A 20,233-nucleotide genomic window follows, 5' to 3' on the forward strand; every position below is an offset into this window, starting at 1 on the left:
CCAATATTCATAAGCTAATTAACATGATATACCACATTCTCAAAACGAAGGTTAAAAACCATATGATTATCTCAATAGATGCAGAAAAAGCATTTGACAAAATGCAACATCTTATTTATGATAAAAAAAAATCTCAACAAAGTGGAGACAGGGAACATACCTTAACATAAAGATCACATATTAAAAAAAATGGAACAAACACCATGATCGGTGGTGAAATGCTAGAAGCTTTTCTTCTAAGGTCAGAAACGAGACAAGGGTGCCCACTCTGAACACTTTTATGCAAAATAGTATTGGAAGTCCTAGCCCTAGGAATCAAATGAGTAAAAGAAATAAAAGGCACACAAATTGAAAAGGAAAATATAAAACTGTTTACGGAAGATATGATATTACTATTTTTAGGAAATTCTAAGGTCTGCATCAAAAAACTATTGGAACTAATAAATGAATTTAGTAAATTTACAGGATACAAAACTAATACTCAGAAATTCATGATGCTTCTATACACAAATGAAAATTATCGGAAAGATATTAACAACACAATAACATTTACTAATGAATCAAAAAGAGTAAGATACCTAGAAGTAAATTAACAAGGAGGCAGAAGACTTATACTCAAAACTATGAGAGACTTATAAGAGAAATTGAAGACAACACAAATAAATGGAAGGATATGCCATGCTCGTGGATTGGAAGAATTTATATTAAAATACCTGAAGCAATCTACAGTTTCAAGGGAGTACCTATTGAAATGTCAATGCATTTTTCACAGAACTAGAGTGAAGAATTCTAATATTGATATGGAATCACAAAAGACCACAAATATCCAAAGCAACCTTGAGAAAGAAACAAAGTTGCAGTTATCATGCTCCCTGATTTCAAACTATACTACAAAGCTATAGTAATCAAAACAGTTTGGTACTGACATAAAAATAGACCCATAGGTCAATGGAACAGAAAGCCCAAAAGTAAATCCATGTTTATTTGGTCAATTAATCTATGACAGGAGGGACAGGAATATACAATAGGGAAGAGACAATCTATTCAATAAATTGAGTTAGGAAAACTAGACAGATGTATGCAAAACAAAAAAACAAATGAAACTAGACCACTTTCTTACACAACATCCAAAAATTAATCCAAAATAAATTAAAGACTTAAATATAAAACCTGACACCATAAAACTTGTAGAAGAAATCATAGGCAGTATACTCTTTGACATTCTCTTAGTAATACATATAGATATAGATATAGATATTTGGATATATCTCCTTGGGCAAGGGCAACAAAAAGACAAACAAATGTCAACATATCAAGCTAAAAATCCTTTTCACAGCAAAGGAAGCCATTGACAAAGTGAAAAGGCTACCTGCTGATTGAGAGAAGATATTTTCAAATGATATATCTGATAACAGATTATATACAAAATACATAAAGAACTCATACAACTCAACATCAGAAAATAATCGGCTTTTAAAAAGTACAGAGGACATGAATAGACATCTCCACAAAGGTTGTATAAATTGCCAACATACACATTAGAAGATGCTCGACACTAACCATCAAGGAAATGCAAATCAAAACCACTTTGAGATATCACCTCACACCTATTAGGATGAGTATTATGAAAAAGACGACAAGTAATGTGTTGGTGAGGCTTCCGGTCAAGATGGTGCAGCAGGTAAATGCTGTGCTCGCCTCCTTTCACAACCACATCATAATTACAACTAAACTACAGAATAGCCACCTTTGGAAGTCACCTGAGATATAGCTGAACAACTGGGGACACACAGAAGCGGCCAACTCAAAACTGGTAGGGGTGGAGACACTAAATAAACTGTTGAGGATCGGAAGAAATATCTTGACTGCGGAGGTCCCTCCAGAAGAGCGATGGGTCCTGGTTCATGCCAGGCTCCCTATCCTAGGGTTACAATGCCAGAAAGAGAAATCCCCACAACTTCTGGCTTTGAAAACCAACAGAGATTTTGGCTGAGTGGGATGGATAGCTGGGGAAGTTGAAGACTTTTCTCTTAAGAGGCCCACGTTTGGACTTAATGATGTATTCACTCACTATGAGCAGCTCTGGGGCAGCTGCTCAAAAGACGCCAGGGACACACAGAGACACGGTTGTCTGGATTCAGGGCGAGGACTAGAGGGACAGCTGAAGTGCTGACAGAGGGCATTGTTTCTTTGTTGAGCCCTCCCTACCCAGCTTGCAGACACAGGCGGACGTAATATCTGAGTCTCCATTAACATAGCTAACACTGGTCACCCTGCCCTGGTGATTCCCTGAGACCTCACCCCTCCCAAATTACAGGCCCACACAAACTGCTTCTAGTGGATTTTCCATGCAAAAGGTCTGTCTTGGCTCGTGCTGCAAACTTTCCTGAAATCTCGCAAAGTTTCACAAAACCTAAACAAGCAACACCTGATCTTGGCATGCCCTTGTACTTCTTGCTGAGCAATCCCAAGACTGGCACTAGTGGCAGCCAGCCTCTCGTTGTGGCTAGACCTCTCAAGGTAAACCGAAGTCCAGCATAGGAGGTGGCCATCTTCAGATTGCTTTGTGCCTTGAGCCAGGTGGCACCGGGTATGGCACAGGCTTTCAGGTGAACTTGGCCTGCAGCAGGGCCCCTCTCAGGGGGCCCCATTCTGCATGCCTTGCAGCCAGCTTTGATTTGAGCCAGAGCACTACCTGGTGTCATATGTGAGGACAACACACCCAAAGGGAAGACAGGGCAGGCACCAGAGCCCTGCTAAAACAAATCCTGCTCTGTAGGGTCAGTTCCTGCACAATGGCTCCTGCACTGGTCATGGCCAGTTATTAGAACCAATCATCCTGAGGTTCAGTCCCTCCCACTGATGAGCAAACAGCAATCAAGGCTCAACTACAATAGGAGGGCACACAAACCCATACAAGGGACATACCTGGAGCACCTGACTCAGGTGACCAGGGAAGATTGTGCCACTGGGACACGAAGTACACACACTGTATAAGACCAATCTACTGAGACTAGGAGACATACCTAATACATAGAAACAAACATGAGAAGGCAGCCAAAATGAGAAGACAAACATGTCCCAAATGAAAGAACAGAACAAAGTTCCAGAAAAAGAACTAAATAAAATGGAGACAAGCAATCTATCATATGTAGAGTTAAAAACACTTTATAAGGATGCTCAACGAATTTAGGGGAAGAGTAGATGAATTCAGTGAGAATTTTAAGGAAGAGAAAGAAGACAAAAGTGGAGATAAAAAAAGAAGAACCAGTTAGAAATGAAGAATACAATATTTGAAATGAAGAGTACCTTAAGAGGAATTAACAGTAGGTAAGATGAAGCAGAGGGTCAAATCTGCGGTTTAGAAGGTAAGGTAGCACAAACACCCAATCAGAAAAGCAAAAAGAGAAAAGAATCCCCCCAAGTGAGACTACTTTAAGGGGGACAACATCAAACATACCAACATTTGCATCCTAGGAATACCAGAAAGAGAATATAGAGAGCAAGAAATCGAAAACCTATCTGAAGAAATAATGATGGAAATAGACATACAAGCCCAGGAAACACAGAGTCAAAACCAAGTTGAACCCAAAGAGGCCCACACCAAGACACATCATAATTAAAATGCTAAAGGTTAAAGACAGAGAGAGAATCTTAAAAGCAGTAAGGCAATAGCCGTTAGTTACCTATAAGGAAGCTCCTATAAGACTGTCAGCTTATTTCCCAGCAGAAATTTTGCAAGCCAAAATGAATTAGAAGGAAATATTCAAAGTGATGGAGCAAGGACCTGCAACCAAGATTACTCTACCCAGCAAAGCTATCATTTAGAATCAAAAGACAGATAAAGAGCTTCCTAGACAAGAAAAAGCTAAAGGTATTCATTACCTCCAAGCCAGATTACAGGAAACATTGGAGGGACTTCTTGAAGAAGAAGATGAAAAAAAAAAGATGAAAAAAAGATGAATAATAAAATGGCAATAACTGCATATCTATCAACAGTTACTCTAAATGTAATTATATTAAATGCTCCAATCAAAGATAGGATGGCTAAATGAATTAGAAAACAAGACCTTTACATATACTGCCTACAAGAGTCTCACTTCAGATCTAAAGACACATACAGACTGAAAGTAAAGGAATGAAAAAAAGTGTTTTATGAAAATAGAAACAAACAAAAAAGCTAGGGTAGAAATACTTATACCAGACAGATAGACTTTAATACAAAAGCTATAACAAGAGACAAAGAAGGACCCAGATATCCCACTTATGTGTATTTATCTGAAAAAAAAACAAACCCAAAACTATTTTGAAAGGACATGTGAATCCATATGTTCATTGGAGCATTATTTACAGTAGGCATGATATGAAGGCCTCCTGGGTGTTCATCAATGGATGACTGGATAAAGAAAAAGTGGTAAATATATATATTGTGATCAATTTGTCAGGTATATAAATGTCAAATCACTTTGTTGTACACATTAAACATAATATTTTATGTCCATTATACTTAAAAGTATCAAATAATTTAAAATTCTAGTGTATATTTCTGGGCACTGAATTTTATTCTACCTATTCATATGTCTATACTTGTGCGAGAACTGCATATTTTGATTACTGTACATTTGTAGTATGTTTTGAAATTGGAAAGTATGAGTCTTCCAACTTGGCTTTTCCTTTTTAAGATTGTGTTACTCTTTGAGTTCCCTTTTATTTCCATATGAATGTTAGGATCAGCTTGTCAATATCTGCAAAGAAGCCAGCTGGGGTTTTCATAGGGATTTTACTGAATCTTTTGTTCACTTTGGGGAGCATTGCCATCTTAGCAATATTGTCTTCTGTTCAATAAATATAGGATGGACACCTAGGTTGCCTCCATATCTTGGCTATTGTAAACAATGCTTTAATAAACATGTGGGTGCACATGTCCCTTAAAACCAGTGTTTTGCGTTTCTTAATATAAATACCTAGTAGTAGTATTACTGACTCTTCCTTTGTTTCTTGTTATAGTCTTTGTTTAAAAGTCTATTTTGTCTGGTATAATTACTGCTGACTCAAAGTTTTAATTTTTTTATTTTTATGAAATATCTATTTCTATCTCTTTACTTTCAGTCTGTGTGTGCTTTCAATCTGAAGTGAGTCTCTTGTAGGCAGCATATGTATAGATTTGGTTTTCTCACCCATTCAGTCTCCTCGTGTCTTTTGATTGGAGCATTCAATCCATTTACATTTGAAATAAATGTTGATATGTAGTTTTTGCCAGTTTATTATTCATAGTTTTTTTTTCTTCTTTTAAAGAAGTCCCTTTAACATGTTTTTGTAATACTGGTTTGGTGGTGATGAATTCCTTTAGCTTTTTGCATTTGTTTTTACCTTTTTTTTTGTCTGGGAAGCTCTTTATATCTCATTCACTTTTAAATTATAGCCTTGCTGGATAGAGTAATCTTGGTTGTAGATATTTGCTTTTCATCACTTTGAATATTTCCTGCTAATCCCTTTTGGTCTGCAAAATTTCTGCTGAGAAATTAGCTGACAGTCTTATGGGAACTTCCTTGTAGGTAACTAAATTTTTTTCTTGCTGCTTTTAAGATTCTCTCTCTGTCTTTAACCTTTGGCATTTTAATTATGATGTGTCTTGATGTGAGCCTCTTTGTGTTTAACTTGTGTTGGACTCTGTGTTTCCTGGAATGCATGTCTATTTCTTTCACCAGGTTAGTGAAGTTTTCCATTTTTATTTCTTGAAATAGGTGCTCAATTATTTGCTCACTCTCTTCTTCTGTTAACCATATGATGCAAATGTTAATATCCCAGGTTTCCCAGAGGCCCCTTGAACTATCCTCATGTGTTTTTTGGGGGAATTCTTTTTTCTTGTTACTGTTCTGATCTGGCGCTGTATTTGTTTAAGGTCAACACTTGTCAAGTCGATTGCAGGACAATATTGACCTGCATATATGTGCAAAAAGGCAAGAGAATGCAAAGGTGATACATTTAGGAAGCTACAAATAAGTAAGTAGGGTTAATAGGGGAGAGAGGTAGATATAAGTAAAAGGTGGGAGAAGTATAATCTACAGGAGCTTGTTTCAGATAATGAGTATGAAGTTTAGATTTTAACACTTCTCAACAATTAATGTGTCATCTAGAGCTACTCATTTAAAATTTAAGTATCTTTGCCTAAACTTTTGAGTTCTGGGAGAAGGCTCAGAAACCTGTATATTTATATTGTTCTCAAGATGATTCTGAGGTATGTGTTTTTCTTACACTACATTATGAGAAATTTTCTGCTGCAGAGTATGTAAACTTAACTACAGTTATATTTTAGAAAGATCCCTCTAACCCTATTGTTCTCAACTTTAGCTATACATTAGAATCATTAAAGATAGGATCCAGACATTATGTTTTCAAAGTTCCTCAGGTAATTTCACAGTTCAGTCAAGGTCAAAATGCCCTGATTTAGCAGCAATGAGGAGCACAGATATTAGAGTAGTAATATTGGAAGTATGATTTTAAGATATAGCAATGTTACAGGCAAAAGTGATGAGGTAATATTCATAGGCAATAAATGGAGAGCTGGAGGGTGTGGGATAACTGAGATATTGAAACTAGATCACTTAGGGTTTGGTGATTGATTGCATATAGGGATAAAGGAGTAGGCAAAATTAAGGATGATGCCAAGGTTTCTGAATTGGGGTTTGAATGGATAGAGGTGTTATTCAATAAGATAGGAACCACAGGATTAAAAACGGAGCTTGAAGAAGACTACCATTTTATAACAGAGGTGGAGGTTAAGGGAGGGGTGACCTAAAATTATTATTCTTAAGTATTAGTTCCTAGACTTTAATGTACAAAAATAAGTCACCAGTGGACTTTGTTAACAATGTAAATTCCTATTCTTTCTCCCATTTCCATTTAGGAGGGCTTAGAATGGGGCCCAGTGATCTATTTTTTTTTTATTTTTTAAACAGCCCCAGTACAGTATGTAAGCTTTTGTAAAATATATGAGAAACATTTAAAAAATAAAGCTGAAAGTAAATTTAAAAGTGTATTAAAAGTCTATTTCATGCCTTGACAGCTAGCTACTAGTGACTTAAAAGAAAAGTTTGATGTTTTTATATACTTAACAGTATTTTTCTTTTTATACAGCTTTATAAAATGTTCACAGTATAACACATAATGCATGATTGAAATAGTAAAGCCCCACTTCTTAATGATTACAACTTAATCTAGGTAGCAATTAACTTTAATGAAACAGTTATATTGTTATAATTAAAAGTAACATATATATGGAAGTATATGTAGATCCATTACTGCCCATTCATTCCATCTTCAGGAACTTTAGAATCTCTTTGTTCTCCTTTGCCTTATGAAATATTTCAAAATCTTAAAAGGAATTAAAATTAATTTGTAATATCAATGCTGATAATTCCCAATTATGAAGTCATTAAACTCAAGTGTCTTGGTAAGCTGCTAATTGTCTTGCCTAGGCATTTGCAAACTTCTGCCAGCTAAGTTAAATAAGAAAAAAACATTCTCCTCAAAGTATCAGTAGTTTCATACTATGATGAAAAATACAGCATATATATCCCAAAACAAGCAACATGATATAGTTTCTTTTATGATATTCTTTTCATAATAAAGTACAAATTGCTTTGTCTTCAGGCATTTATTCTACAAATGGAGAAACCTAACCTAACCGTCCCACTACATAAATGTATCTATATGACCTTAAGATATAAAATGAAAATAAAAGTGAACATTTAGTCTTACTCCACAATATTCTTGACCATTGAATATCTGAGGTGGTTGAGCCTTAGGGGTAGAAACCTTCATCCTCATTTCTTGAAGTACTTTCAAACTGACAGAAATATCTATTAATTCATACTTTATTTTGTAAGTATCTAAAATTCTGGTAACTTCTTCCTGTCTCTGCTTCACCTAAATAAAGATATAGAGTGATAGAAAGATGTTAGTTAACTGATCCCAGGATTTTATGTTTCATTTATATTTTCCCTGTCCATTATGCTATGGAAGAAGAATGATTAGTGTGATACTTCTTTGAGGAGCAAAAGTTATTTAATTTACATAGTATCACTTTGCATATAGTATATAATATATAAACATGTTTAATATGTGTATGATTAATTACAGCAAAGTGTCAGTGGGACTGAAAATTTCTAATGGGCTATAAATGTTTACCAGATTGGTTTCATACTACACATGAAGTGGTAATGAACACTATAACAGTTGAAGCAGGCTTTTGAACTCATTACTGCATTAATTAATGCCAGTATCTGTGGTAGCTCTGTGTAGGAAATGGACATGATATCAGGATTTTTAATTTGAGGGAAACATACTACATATTCTAAACCTATACATATCTATAGAGAGAAAAAATTCATGGGATGAACGAATAAAATAAATACACACAAAGATTAAAATTTATAAATATGTGAGTAAATGAAAGTGGCCACTTCTTGCTGTGTCCTCTGCTATGAACTGCTGGTTATAACATCGGTTAATAGACTGCATTTCTCCCCTACATAGTATTAGCCTCTGAAATACACATTACTGTTAAAATTGTCATAGTTGGTTATCTGTCAAACATATTTTATAACTATTTTTTATTAATATATGTAACATAAATCTTAAAGTTTGAAGTTTCTACATTTTAAAGTTTGAAGTTTCTACATTTTCACATGACAGTCTTGGGCAATTGTGTCTTACAAAATCTCTGATGCTAGAATGAGAAAACATATGTGAAAACAATTTGACAAGTACAAACCCCAGCTTATTCAAATGTATTCGAGTGGGATTCCTGGAATAGTGCCTATCAGTAGGTTTTCTCTATTGACTTGAAAATGTAATCCAGTAATGCTTAGAAAACCTTATTTCCAACAAACAGCTGAGAAATTTCTGAAATTCCAAAATTGAATGTTTCTTTCTAAGGCTCAGTTTTTAAAATTGCAAAAACATGGTGTATATGACTTAAACTTTTATAGTGTTTTTTCAAAACCTTTTCAAAGGAACCCATTAAAAGAAGAGTTGCTTAGACTAGTTGTTTGACTGTGATTCATAAGACTAGCAGCATCAGCCTTACCCCACCCCAAAACTACAGAATCAGATTTTCTTGGAGTAGTTCCCAGAAATGTTTTAACAAGCTCTCCAGATGATTTTATGTTACAGTTTGAGAGACACAGACCAACACTTGGGTGAGTCTTCTGCTGCATTCATTGTGGTCCTTACTGATTCCAAATATTACCCTTATGGACTCTTAGTACCATATACATAACATAAATCACAATGTTAAGAGAAATTAGTCAAATGGTCTATAGTTTTCTTTTTCAAACTGTTTCTTATTATTTCTTAGTACCCAGGCAAAATTCCTAATCTACCTGACAAAGCTTTATGCAAAAGTGATGCACTCTTTCTAGGCTGAGGTCAATTTTCATTCTTCCCTGTAGCAATCTATCATTGTATGTGACACACAGCAGGAATGTGATGAACGTTTTTCAACCATTTAAAATCAATTCCAAATCCTTCAGTTTTCACACTTTTCCAAAAAACTTGCCGAATGAGGTTCTTAGCCATACAATGGTCCTATAACTGAGCTATCTAATGTGATAACAACTAGCCACATGTAACTATTGAGCACTTGAAAATGTGGCTAGTCCAAAGTAAGTTTTGCTAAAAGTGCAAAATACATACTGGAATTTGAGGACTTAATATGAAAAAAAATATATTAACATTTATATTTTTATAAGATTATATGTTGCAATAGTAACATTTTGTGTTAAACAAAATATATTAAAATTAAATCTCAGTTTTAAGTGGCTACTAGAAAATTAAAAATGATGTATGTAGCTGGCAATATGTTGCTGTTGAAAAGCACTGTTCTATAATACTTCCAATGTCCTGGTCAAAATAATTCATCTAAGCTCTAAATAAGAAATGTATGATCGATGCAAATACACCTTTAAAATTAACAGTTTGTCTTGGGGTTACCCAGTCTTCTGAGGATTTTGGCCAATTTTCTTCTCCCATCCTAAACAGGATTCTTTATCTCTTCCTTTGAAACATTCACAGAATTATTGTAAGGTCTTAAGATGGTTGACCTCAGGACACAAAACTTCCCAGATCAATCAGTGCTTAAAGCAAAACTTGGGTGAGGACATTAACCACATTTTCTGTTTTCCCCCTACTACCTCCCATCCTCAAAAGAGAGGAGAGAGCTGGAGAATGAAGGCAGGAAGGAAATGGCAATGTCTTAGCACAATCCTGAAGTTCCCAAGTAGAATGTCTTCACTCTAGTCTTTTTTTGCGCGCTGAGGCCGTTTTCTTCCCACTCACCTCCCTAGACCCTGATACACTGGTATAATAGACTCGAATGGAGCTCATTGTTTCCACTTCCAGGCTACTTTGCAGAACTAACCCTGAGTTAGCCACTTCACCACTGCTTCCAGCTTAGCTACGTTATGCAAATCTCAGCGCTTGGCTCTCCTTTTCTTCTGGACCGTTGCTAAGTGCCAGCGTCCGCTGCACTAAAGATTGGCTGAGAAACAAGCGCCCTTGTGGCACAAGCAAGCACCCATTATGGGAAAATGGGGCTCCTGGCAACTAGGAGGTAGCAGCTCCCACCCTCCTGGGGGAGGGGCTGAACTCTCACGTACAAAAACTCGGGTTAAGCACTCTAGTCTCTCCTCTTTTGCGAGGCCCAGTGGAGGAGGGACAGAGACACCAAATGGTCTCTGCGTTCCTGCTGCCACTTTTTCAATCTCTCTGCTTGGGAATGGTGGTCAGCATCAGCTTTCATGCTTGGCAACCGAAGCTGAGAATGAAGGACCAGGAAACCTGAGGGAGAAAATGACCAAAATGCAATGCGATAAATGAAGAAAAGATAAAACTTGTGCTGCCTAGGTTTGTAGGGACAGAGCAAATGATGCTGATGCTTACCTAGACAGGACAAGACCACCATGGCAACTTGTTACCTTTTCTTTTATCCCAGGTTGATGCCTCCTTTACCTCTTCAGTCCCCTTTCCTTTTTAAGGACTTGCGTTACACGGCACCCTTTCCTTCTGGGAGTTGACCTTTTGGTTTGCATAATTGTGGGTGCAATACTCTTTGACTCCCCTACCACTTCCTCTCCTTCCTGTGTAAAAAGATGATCTTGGGCTGTAATGTTAGCTTCTTCTTCAATACATTCATAGCTTATTACTCCAGACTTTAGTCAAGTTTTAGCCTTTTCCAATAGTTGAAAATAACATTAACACTTAAAAGATTGGAGGAATTTGCCAAAAATGGGCAATAGAAATTGAGAGTGAAGGGTCAAAGAACCTTAACACCAGCTTTTGTGTTAGGAAAATTTGGGTTCCATGGTTCTACCACTTAATACTTATGAATCTTGGGCAAAATATTTCTTTCCGAATGTCGGTTTCTCTATTATTAAAGAGAGAATGATTATGCTTACCTGACAGAATCATTGTGAGGATGAAATGAATTGAGTATGTAAAAGTGTTTGGCACATGGTCTTACATGTAGGTAATTCAGAAAATGATAATAATTATAATTGATACTAATAAGTGCCAGACTCTGCATATTGCTTCAGAATAAACACATCAATATGAGTGAGAAAAAACATTTACCTTCAAGGAATTCAGAGTGATAACTGGTTAGGTGAGGTAAATGCAATGTAGAGAAATTTTAAACAGGCTAGATGGGCCAAGGTATGTATCTCTGAATAAATAGAGCTAAATTGAAACCTGAAAACTGTATTATCTGCCAGGAAATTATAAGAATAAGGTAGAAGGAACAGTCATGAAGCAACATGGTAATTGGAGTTTTGGGAACACATGGAGGAATAAAAGCTGAGAAAATAAACGGAAAATCACTTAGACCAAGTTTCAGTTAGATTTTTTTCAAGTCCTTTTGAGGCCATTTCCTGTTTTGTAAAATTGTGGAAAATCATTACTTGCAGATTTCCTGAGATTACATTAAGTGCAGATGTTGCCTAAGAGCATCTTTCACATATAAGGTGTTCAATAAATTATTCTTATTATTAATCAATGGCTGACTAGAAACCTTTGGATTTAGCAGGTTTGTGTGAAAGGTGGATCAACATAACATATCTTATGGATTTGAAAGGGGGCAAGATTGGAAGCAGTTGCAGCAATCCAAGAACAAAATGACAGTGAGGAAAGGCAGAGATATTTAGGACAATGGACTGATAGAATTTGGATCAGCAGGGCATAGGGGTGATAGAGGCAAAGGGGATAGGATATAACTAATGAAGGAGTTTAGGTTAGAAACAATTTGAGATCTCCATTTCTTTTAATATTCCCTTGTGGTAGAAGTTTAAACGTTTATTTTTTACAATGGTTTTTATTACCTTTTTGGTGTGAGATCGAGACATATTTCCTCATTTTGCTGTGAGCCATTCCCTTAGTTCCAAGGTAAATTAATACGGTACTTCTTACAAGAGGATATTTTTGACAACCTAAAATAAGTTGATTGGTATGGCATGCAAAATTAGAATTAACCTGTTCTATGAGATGTTTGTTATAATTATTTCAAAATAACTATTTGTAAAATAAAAACTGCGTTGATAATTATAGTTGAAAGTATCAACTATATAGAAATTTTGTTTACGCTTCTCAGTCTACTTTGGCAGTTTGTATCTGGGTTCGAAATCATTCTAAAAAATGAGGCAGACACTTATGAAATTAGAAAAATAATTTCTAAAGAAGGTAGTATAATTTTTCTTGCCTTTTTATGTATGTGAATTATTATTTTTCAATTATGCAAATAATAGATGAATACATATTCATCGTAGAATTCAAACTATATAGAAATAAAGGGAGTAAAAAGTAAAATTACTTCTTCACCTTATCTCTGCCACCCTTATCCTAGAGGAAACCACCATTAACAGTTTGATTTGTATCCTTTTCCACAAACATAATTACATATATTAAGTCAGTTAAAATGGAAAAAAGTCAGTTATAGCAGGGAAGTTAAACACAGTCTTTGAAGCCAGACTGCCTGGATTCAAACCTGGACTTTACCCAATATTACTCTGTGTGATATTGGGCATCTTATCTAATTTTTCTGTACTTCAATTTCCTCATAGGTAAAATCGTGATTATAATATCTGTTTCATAGACATGTCATGATGATTAAATTAGTTAGCATATGTGAATTATTTAGAAAAGTACTTAGCACATAGTACATGCCGGAATTTGATGGAATCGTACTGAATATGTTGTTCTGCAACTCAAATCCCATCAATACACATAGAGGCAATGCAGTATAGTGATTAAGAGCATGGGCCCTGATTTTAATTACTTGGTGCAAATCCTAGTTCCATCATTTACTAGCTTCTTGACCGTCAAGTACATAAACTTTCTCTGTCTTTGTTTCCTCTGTAAAATGGAGATAATAGCTCGTTTCAAATTAAATAGTATATTCAGAACATTTAGAATGACCGTTTTGTAGTAAGTACTTAATAAATGCTTGTTATCATTCCATTATTAAAAATCCTTAGTTTGGTATTTCATGTAAGAGATGAATCATAATTTAACCATTATCTTATTGATGGCCATTTAATTTATTTTTAATTATTCATTGTTACAAAATCTACTTGTTTTCATACTGATTTTTTTACTTACAAGTTTAAAAATAACCTTGCCTCTAGCCTCGCTTAAACTAAAAGAAAAAAACACTGCTGTTAATGTTTCCCACTGTCATTGTCATTTGCATTTTGAATAAACACTTTCAAGATCCTCTTTTGGTATGTGATCATTATCTTACCACATATGTGATCAACCCACATCATTTTCCTATGAGTTTTGTTCAGTCTTAGTGCATGAATAGAAAGCAGAACCATTTCATTTTGTGCAGTCGAAGTTATCTTTCTGAGCTATAAGCAAAAGCTGAGAAACAAACAAGCCAAAAAGGATTTTTCCTGTGTTTGGACTGTTGGAATCTCAGAAGACTGAATCTTTAGGTATCCTGACGTTTGGGAAAGGTAAGTCTAAATTCATACATATTGTGGGTTGTATTGTTTTATTTTCATCCAAAAAGCCTTTAAATATGAATAAGTAGGTTTCCTAGAAACAATTATACATTTATAATAGACACTGTAGACCTATAAAAGAAAAATTGTTTCTTGAATCAAGTCTGTTTTTTCCTTTTGCACACTTATAGAGTATATAGGGAAAATTGGGAGTCTTAAAATTGTATGCAAACCATGTGAAATACTTATTTTCTAAGTACTTAGAAAATAAGATTTAGATCCAAAAGAAAAGAATGGAAGGAAGAAAGGGAGGAAGGGAGGGAAGAAGGGAAGAAGGGAGAGGGGAGGGAGAGATAGAGAGAGATACAGGGTGGGGGCGAAAGGGAGAGAGGAGAGAAGGGAAAGACTAAAGAAAAAGAGATAGTAATGAATTTCACAAACCTATTCTTATTTATTGATTGATTGATTTCACATTTTAACCATTTTTAAGTGTGCAATTCAGTGGCATTATGTACATTCACATTATTGTGCAACCATTACCACTATGGTTCCAGAACTTTTTTGTCTTGCGAAACTGAAACTCTTTGCCCATTAAATACTAACTTCCGTTCTCCCCAATTCCAAGCCATTGGCAGCCTCTATTCTATTTTCTATCTTTTCTAATATGAATTTGTATTTTCACTTAGATTATTGAAAAAGCAAATAGCTACATTTGTAGTTTAAATGTGAAAGTGTTCATGAGTCCACACTATATATAAATATCCATCTCTCATACACATTTTAAGGTATAGAATTTTTTTTTCAAAGTGTGACTCAATTGACATTAATTAAAATGCAGTTAAATTAAGACCAATTCCTTGAAAGCAGGCTTCATTTTAAGTAGACTATTTGAAGATAGTTAGGTAGTTTAACTAATAATTTTAAATCATTTATGACAGCTGAATACACACACACGCGTAATTATACGTTTGTATAAGTTCATACTTTTTAAAACACTTGTGTATACACCATATAATACTATCCTGACAATAGCCCTATGAAGAAGTCAGGGGAGTATTATTATCACCATTTAATTGATAGGAAAATTGAGACCCAGGAATGGTAAATAAATTACCTATTAGTTAAATGTTAATGACAGAATCGGAACCCAAGTCTTCTTACTCTTGGTCCTATTCTCTATCCTTTGAGAAATACTGCCTCCCTAGATCAATTGTGTTTCATATAGAAGATAAATCTTAATTTGACACTTTAATATATGTTACCTTAATGAATTATTTTATATTACAGCTATATACTGCAATCTTCTGTTTAGAAACCTGGCCTAATAAAATGCTTGGAGAAGCCTTATTAATTGAATTTTTATACAAAGAACAGAAATATACATTTTGCAAACCACTTGCATGTAAGAAGACCTTAAATGATAGAAAGGAAACTTGGAAAAAGCAGCTTTCAGATACAGAAGACAATTCACTTTCTCCTGATAAAATGGAAAATCAACACAAGTGTGTGAAAGAAAGTTTAACAGAGCAAATTAATGATACAAATAAAATAAAATATGTGGATGAGATAACGGCAGCAAAATGCAAAAGTGCATCTCTTCCAGGAAATGTGTCTGTTGCATACCCCATTCCAAAGCGAGAACAACGTGACGAAAGACAACTGGATTTATATCGATCATGGTCATGTACAAGTATTTGCCAGAATTATCCCGACCTACATATCGGAGGAGATCATGTGGGGAACATGTATAATTCAGGCTGCTTTGGGGAACACATACATGATGATGCTTTTAGTGGTCCCCTTTTACTTTCAGTAGATATACCCTTGGGTTATTCTCCTATCATTGAGCCTCTAGAGAAACCATCTGCCTCAAAACTTTTGAATGGGGAAGAAATTCGAGAAAAAAGTATGTTGCTTTGTAAACAGCCCCTCTCTAATTCTATGCTTAATAGTTATATGGAAAAAAAGGTGGATGAACTCTACAAACAATTTTTGGAAGAAAATCTCACTAAATGCCTCTCCATAACCAATCTTATGGCTTCTAATTTGCTTATGAATAATGTAAATCAGATTAGTCTTCAAATTTCGCAAGAGAATAACATAGAGACATCGAAAGCTAGAGAAGCTCTTTTACATTCTTTAGCAATATGTAATCTCTGTAACATTTCCCATGAAAACAGTTCTGAATTAAGCACTCCTAACCTACAAATATCAAACCAGAGAAGTAGGGAATTTGTATCACATCTACTATAGAAACCAACTGTAGGTTTGTTGGTCTGGCTTAAGAGACTGGAGTAATAACAGCCTACTCTGGTTTATCATGTCATGTCAGGCATCCTTTGGGGTATGGTTATTAATTTTTGAGAAATTATTTGACCAAAGACACATATGCATTATTTTAAGAGACAGTTTTAATAATTGTTTCATGATCATATTTTCTAATTATTTTGGCATTTTTAATGGTTGCCACATTCAGATTTGTAAATTCCATACGTACTTATCTAATTGCTACCAGCATCCCAAATCGGTTACCTTTCATTCATCAGTTTTACCACAAAAGTGGTAAAAGAATGTGAGATGAAGAAAGGATTATCGCCCTCAGCTACTGAAAGAACCACTAGAAACAATGTCAGACAGGAGCATTTATTTCTCCACAAAAACGTTTAAAGCCATATCAGTAGTGCTTAAATATACTTATTTTTATTTTCAACATACAGAATTACTTTACACTGACAATCAGAATAGTCTAAGGGAAATTCTTCAAACTAAATTTAGATTGAAATAATATTTGAAAATTATGGAAAAAGGATTTAAGGAAAATGTAGGATTTGTCAATGGAATTTGCAATTGAAACTTGATGCTCTTTAGCTTTCCTGGGGGCATCATTTATATATGTGTGTGCGTGTGTGCGTGTGTGCGTGTGTGTGTGTGTGTGTGTGTGTATCACTATGTTATTTATGGTGGTTTTAAGGGATGGGAGAAAAAGGATAAAGAGAACAAAGTGCATAGAGAACCACCATCTATAAATGAAGAGGCTCTCTTAGCAAGGTTTTACACTTCTCAGATTATCCTCAATCAAGATCCTGGATTAGGATAAAAGTTAGCGCTATGTTATGGAAAGTTTGGAATCTAAATTCAGTAAATTAAGTAACAAAACATGTCTAAAAGAATGGTATGGTTTGTTTCAGACTTGAAAACAAGATTCTGTATTTAACAGCTTACACTTCTCCTAGATACAGTAAGATGATTGGCATACATTTTTGCTTGTAAATAAAATTGTGTAAATTTCTGTTATGGAATTGTTATGATAGCATTATATATTAATGAGATTTGTACATTAGTAATCACATATTCTCCTCCAATTATCTTTGGTCTTTGATTAAATTTTATAGAATGAATTATTCCAAAGCCCTCACAGCTTGTTCTTTTTGATCATATAGTCCTTAGTTTCTTTTCATCCTTTTTAAATGTCTATGATCTACTAATAAGCACCCTGATTTATATTCTCTTTTTATCTTCATCACTCCTTTTCCCCACATCTTCTATAATCCTCCCTATCAATATTCATCATTCAGAAATTTAATTCTGAAGAGACAATGGGTAAGGGTTTTAGAAAATCTGACTTAGTGTCTTGTCTTGTAGATACTGAAAAACTGCTGTGTGTACATTGTCCCATATATTGCTAAATTTGTATATTTTAATATGAGTTACCAAATGATAAAAGAGTGATATTATTCTTCATCTTTTTAAAAAAGTGAATTAAATGTTGTCAGGTAACATTTTTTGTGTGAAATTTCCTTAGATATAGCGATAATGTATTAATATTTTAGTTATAAAGTAGATATATTTATAAATAATGTTAAGACTGTATAGTATTATATAAAAGGCCACAGTATTTAGTTAATATCAGATTTAGAAATATATTTAATTATACTCTTAGATTTCAATTTTTCTCTCTTGTTTATGTCATCAAAGTGCTTATTATTTAAAAGTACTCACTTGTTAAAATGGCCTAAGAATTCAACACAGTATTTAAATAAGGAAAGGTGATACATTTGTTGTTGTTTTTTATTTTTACCTCATAACTGCTGCCTTTAATGATTGAATGATATATGAATATGAGGTTGTGGTTTAGCATGTTTTGGCCTTAAGTAGTCACTCTTCATTCTGTGTTTCATCATAGGTTTCACTTATATGACCATTCTGTTTCCTTTTAAAACAGTATTCAAAATGTATGGAATGATGAATTTCTTCCTGTTTCAGTTTTTCAGGAGTTCAAAGTATTTTTTTCACTTCTATAAAAATGGAGAATGTTAATGATTCAGTAGTTGGAAAGGATCATCCTATTTCTGAGCGGGGAAGGAGCTGAGGAGGTTAAGAATGATGCCCAATAGAGTATTGCTCCCTACTTGTATATGTCAGTTTAATTTATATCTCATCTTTGAAATTTAGGTCACTATTGAAGGGTCAAGTGGGTTTCACCCACTCCCAGGTTATTTTCTGTCAGGAGTATCCTTAAATTATTGAAACCGATTCAAGGGGTAGAGTTTATACTGGAATCCTGGAATTTTTAGGCTTTATCTATCTGTCTCATGGGATGATCTCCAAAAGTAGCCAGTCTTCCTGAGGTTCTGAAGAACAGAGGAAATACTGAGCTGATCCATTCAAGGTTTTCGGTCAATACGGGGAAAAAATCAACAAATCAATAGCAATGTATATTCATTAAATCAAAGTAAAGATAATTTAATATTTTTATGACTAGTTTTGCATGGAAAATTAGCCAATCAACTATATATTTGTGAAAATCCATGATAAACAAAATGATAGTTGAAAGCAAAAAAAAAAAGAGAGAGAGAGAGAGAGAGAGAGAGAGAGAGAGAGGTGATTATGCTGAGTGAAATAAGTCAGACAGCGAAAGATAAATAGCATATGATTTAACTTGTATGTAGAATCTAAGAGACGAAAAGAACAAACTAATCAAAAACAAACTCACAAATATAGAGAACAATTTGGTGAGGGCCAGAGGGGAGGAGGTTTGGGGCCTGGGAGAAAGGGGTGAAAGGTTAAAGCAGTATAAATTAGTAGTTGGTAGATGATCACAGGGATGAGAAGCATGGCATAGGGAATGAAGTCACTAGTAATGTAATAGCGAGGTGGAGAGCGAGAGGAGAGAAAGAGCAATTAGGGGGATCGTTTTATAAACTATATAAATGTCTAACCAATGTACTGTATACTTGAAACTAATAATAAAATAAAATTTTTAAAAAAAGGAAAATAAGAGGACATGGTGGCAGAACAATGTTCTCATTATGTTAAAATAAAGATAACCATTATTTTGAAAAATACTTATTGGAAATTGGAGACGTTTGAACCCCAATCATGTTATATTCTTTTCCTCAAGGTCTAGTGGAAATTTATAAAAATGGTCTTATTATTACATGTTGGTTTCATATTTATTATAGTGTAAATGTAGAGCATCACTTGCCACAATTTTATGAAATAGACTTTAAATAATTATATTTAAGAACGTATCTATAAAAATTATGACAAACTAGTTAAGGTATATTGACATCAATTAAAAATACTGATTCATTGCTATAGGCAGCTAATTATTTAGTTGTTGGATCATAAAGAAAATTCTTCTATTCCTATTTAAAGCTGAGAAATTTGTCGCTTACAGAGTTGCAATGTAGTTCTGGTTTTTACTTCCCCAAATGAATAGAGGCAGTTTATCATGAGACCTAAATTATCGTAAGACCTTGGTTTTATCTGATATTGACTGAAGTTCATAGGTAGGCTAGTTCCTGAAATTTATTTCTCTCTACAATTATAAACTCAACACATATCTACCAAATAAAAGTTGAGTAGAACTGAAAAAGTTTAAGAAACAGCTCAGGTTTCCAATGACCTGTGTGGTTCTGCCCCTCTCCATTAAAGATTCAATTCTACTTTATGGATGCCAATATAATTGTAGAGCACCCTTGTATTCTTTTCCTTAGGTGAGGCTTAAGAATTGATATCTAAGGGTTTAAATGATATGGGACCAGCTTGAGACTGCAGCAGACCTCCAAGACTAATTCAAGATCAGAATGATTTATCAGAACTTTCTATCCTCTAGATAGATACATCCTCAAGACACTCCAGGTACTAGGAGAAACTGACTGCTACTTATTCATTAAACAAATATTTATTGAGCAGTGATTCAGGCAATAGGGATAAATGGTGAATAACAT

General features: G+C 34.5%; 1 protein-coding gene across 1 annotated transcript; it reads left to right on the forward strand.

The window, feature by feature from the left end:
- Positions 1 to 5,462: 5,462 nt before the first annotated feature.
- On the forward strand, positions 5,463 to 18,885 carry LOC107506512 (protein CXorf21-like). Its single transcript, XM_016137212.2, has 2 exons — positions 5,463 to 14,012; positions 15,288 to 18,885. The coding sequence occupies exon 2, from the start codon at positions 15,330 to 15,332 to the stop codon at positions 16,251 to 16,253; it is 924 nt and encodes a 307-aa protein (XP_015992698.1). The 5' UTR covers positions 5,463 to 14,012; positions 15,288 to 15,329; the 3' UTR covers positions 16,254 to 18,885.
- The last annotated feature ends 1,348 nt before the right edge of the window (positions 18,886 to 20,233 follow it).

Source organism: Rousettus aegyptiacus, unplaced genomic scaffold (assembly GCF_014176215.1).
Source record: "Rousettus aegyptiacus isolate mRouAeg1 unplaced genomic scaffold, mRouAeg1.p scaffold_m13_p_9, whole genome shotgun sequence".
Taxonomy (NCBI): Eukaryota; Metazoa; Chordata; class Mammalia; order Chiroptera; family Pteropodidae; genus Rousettus; species Rousettus aegyptiacus.

Bases quoted from the DNA above. Each gene is read 5' to 3' on its own strand.
- LOC107506512 (XM_016137212.2), top strand. From the start codon at position 15,330: ATGCTTGGAGAAGCCTTATTAATTGAATTTTTATACAAAGAACAGAAA.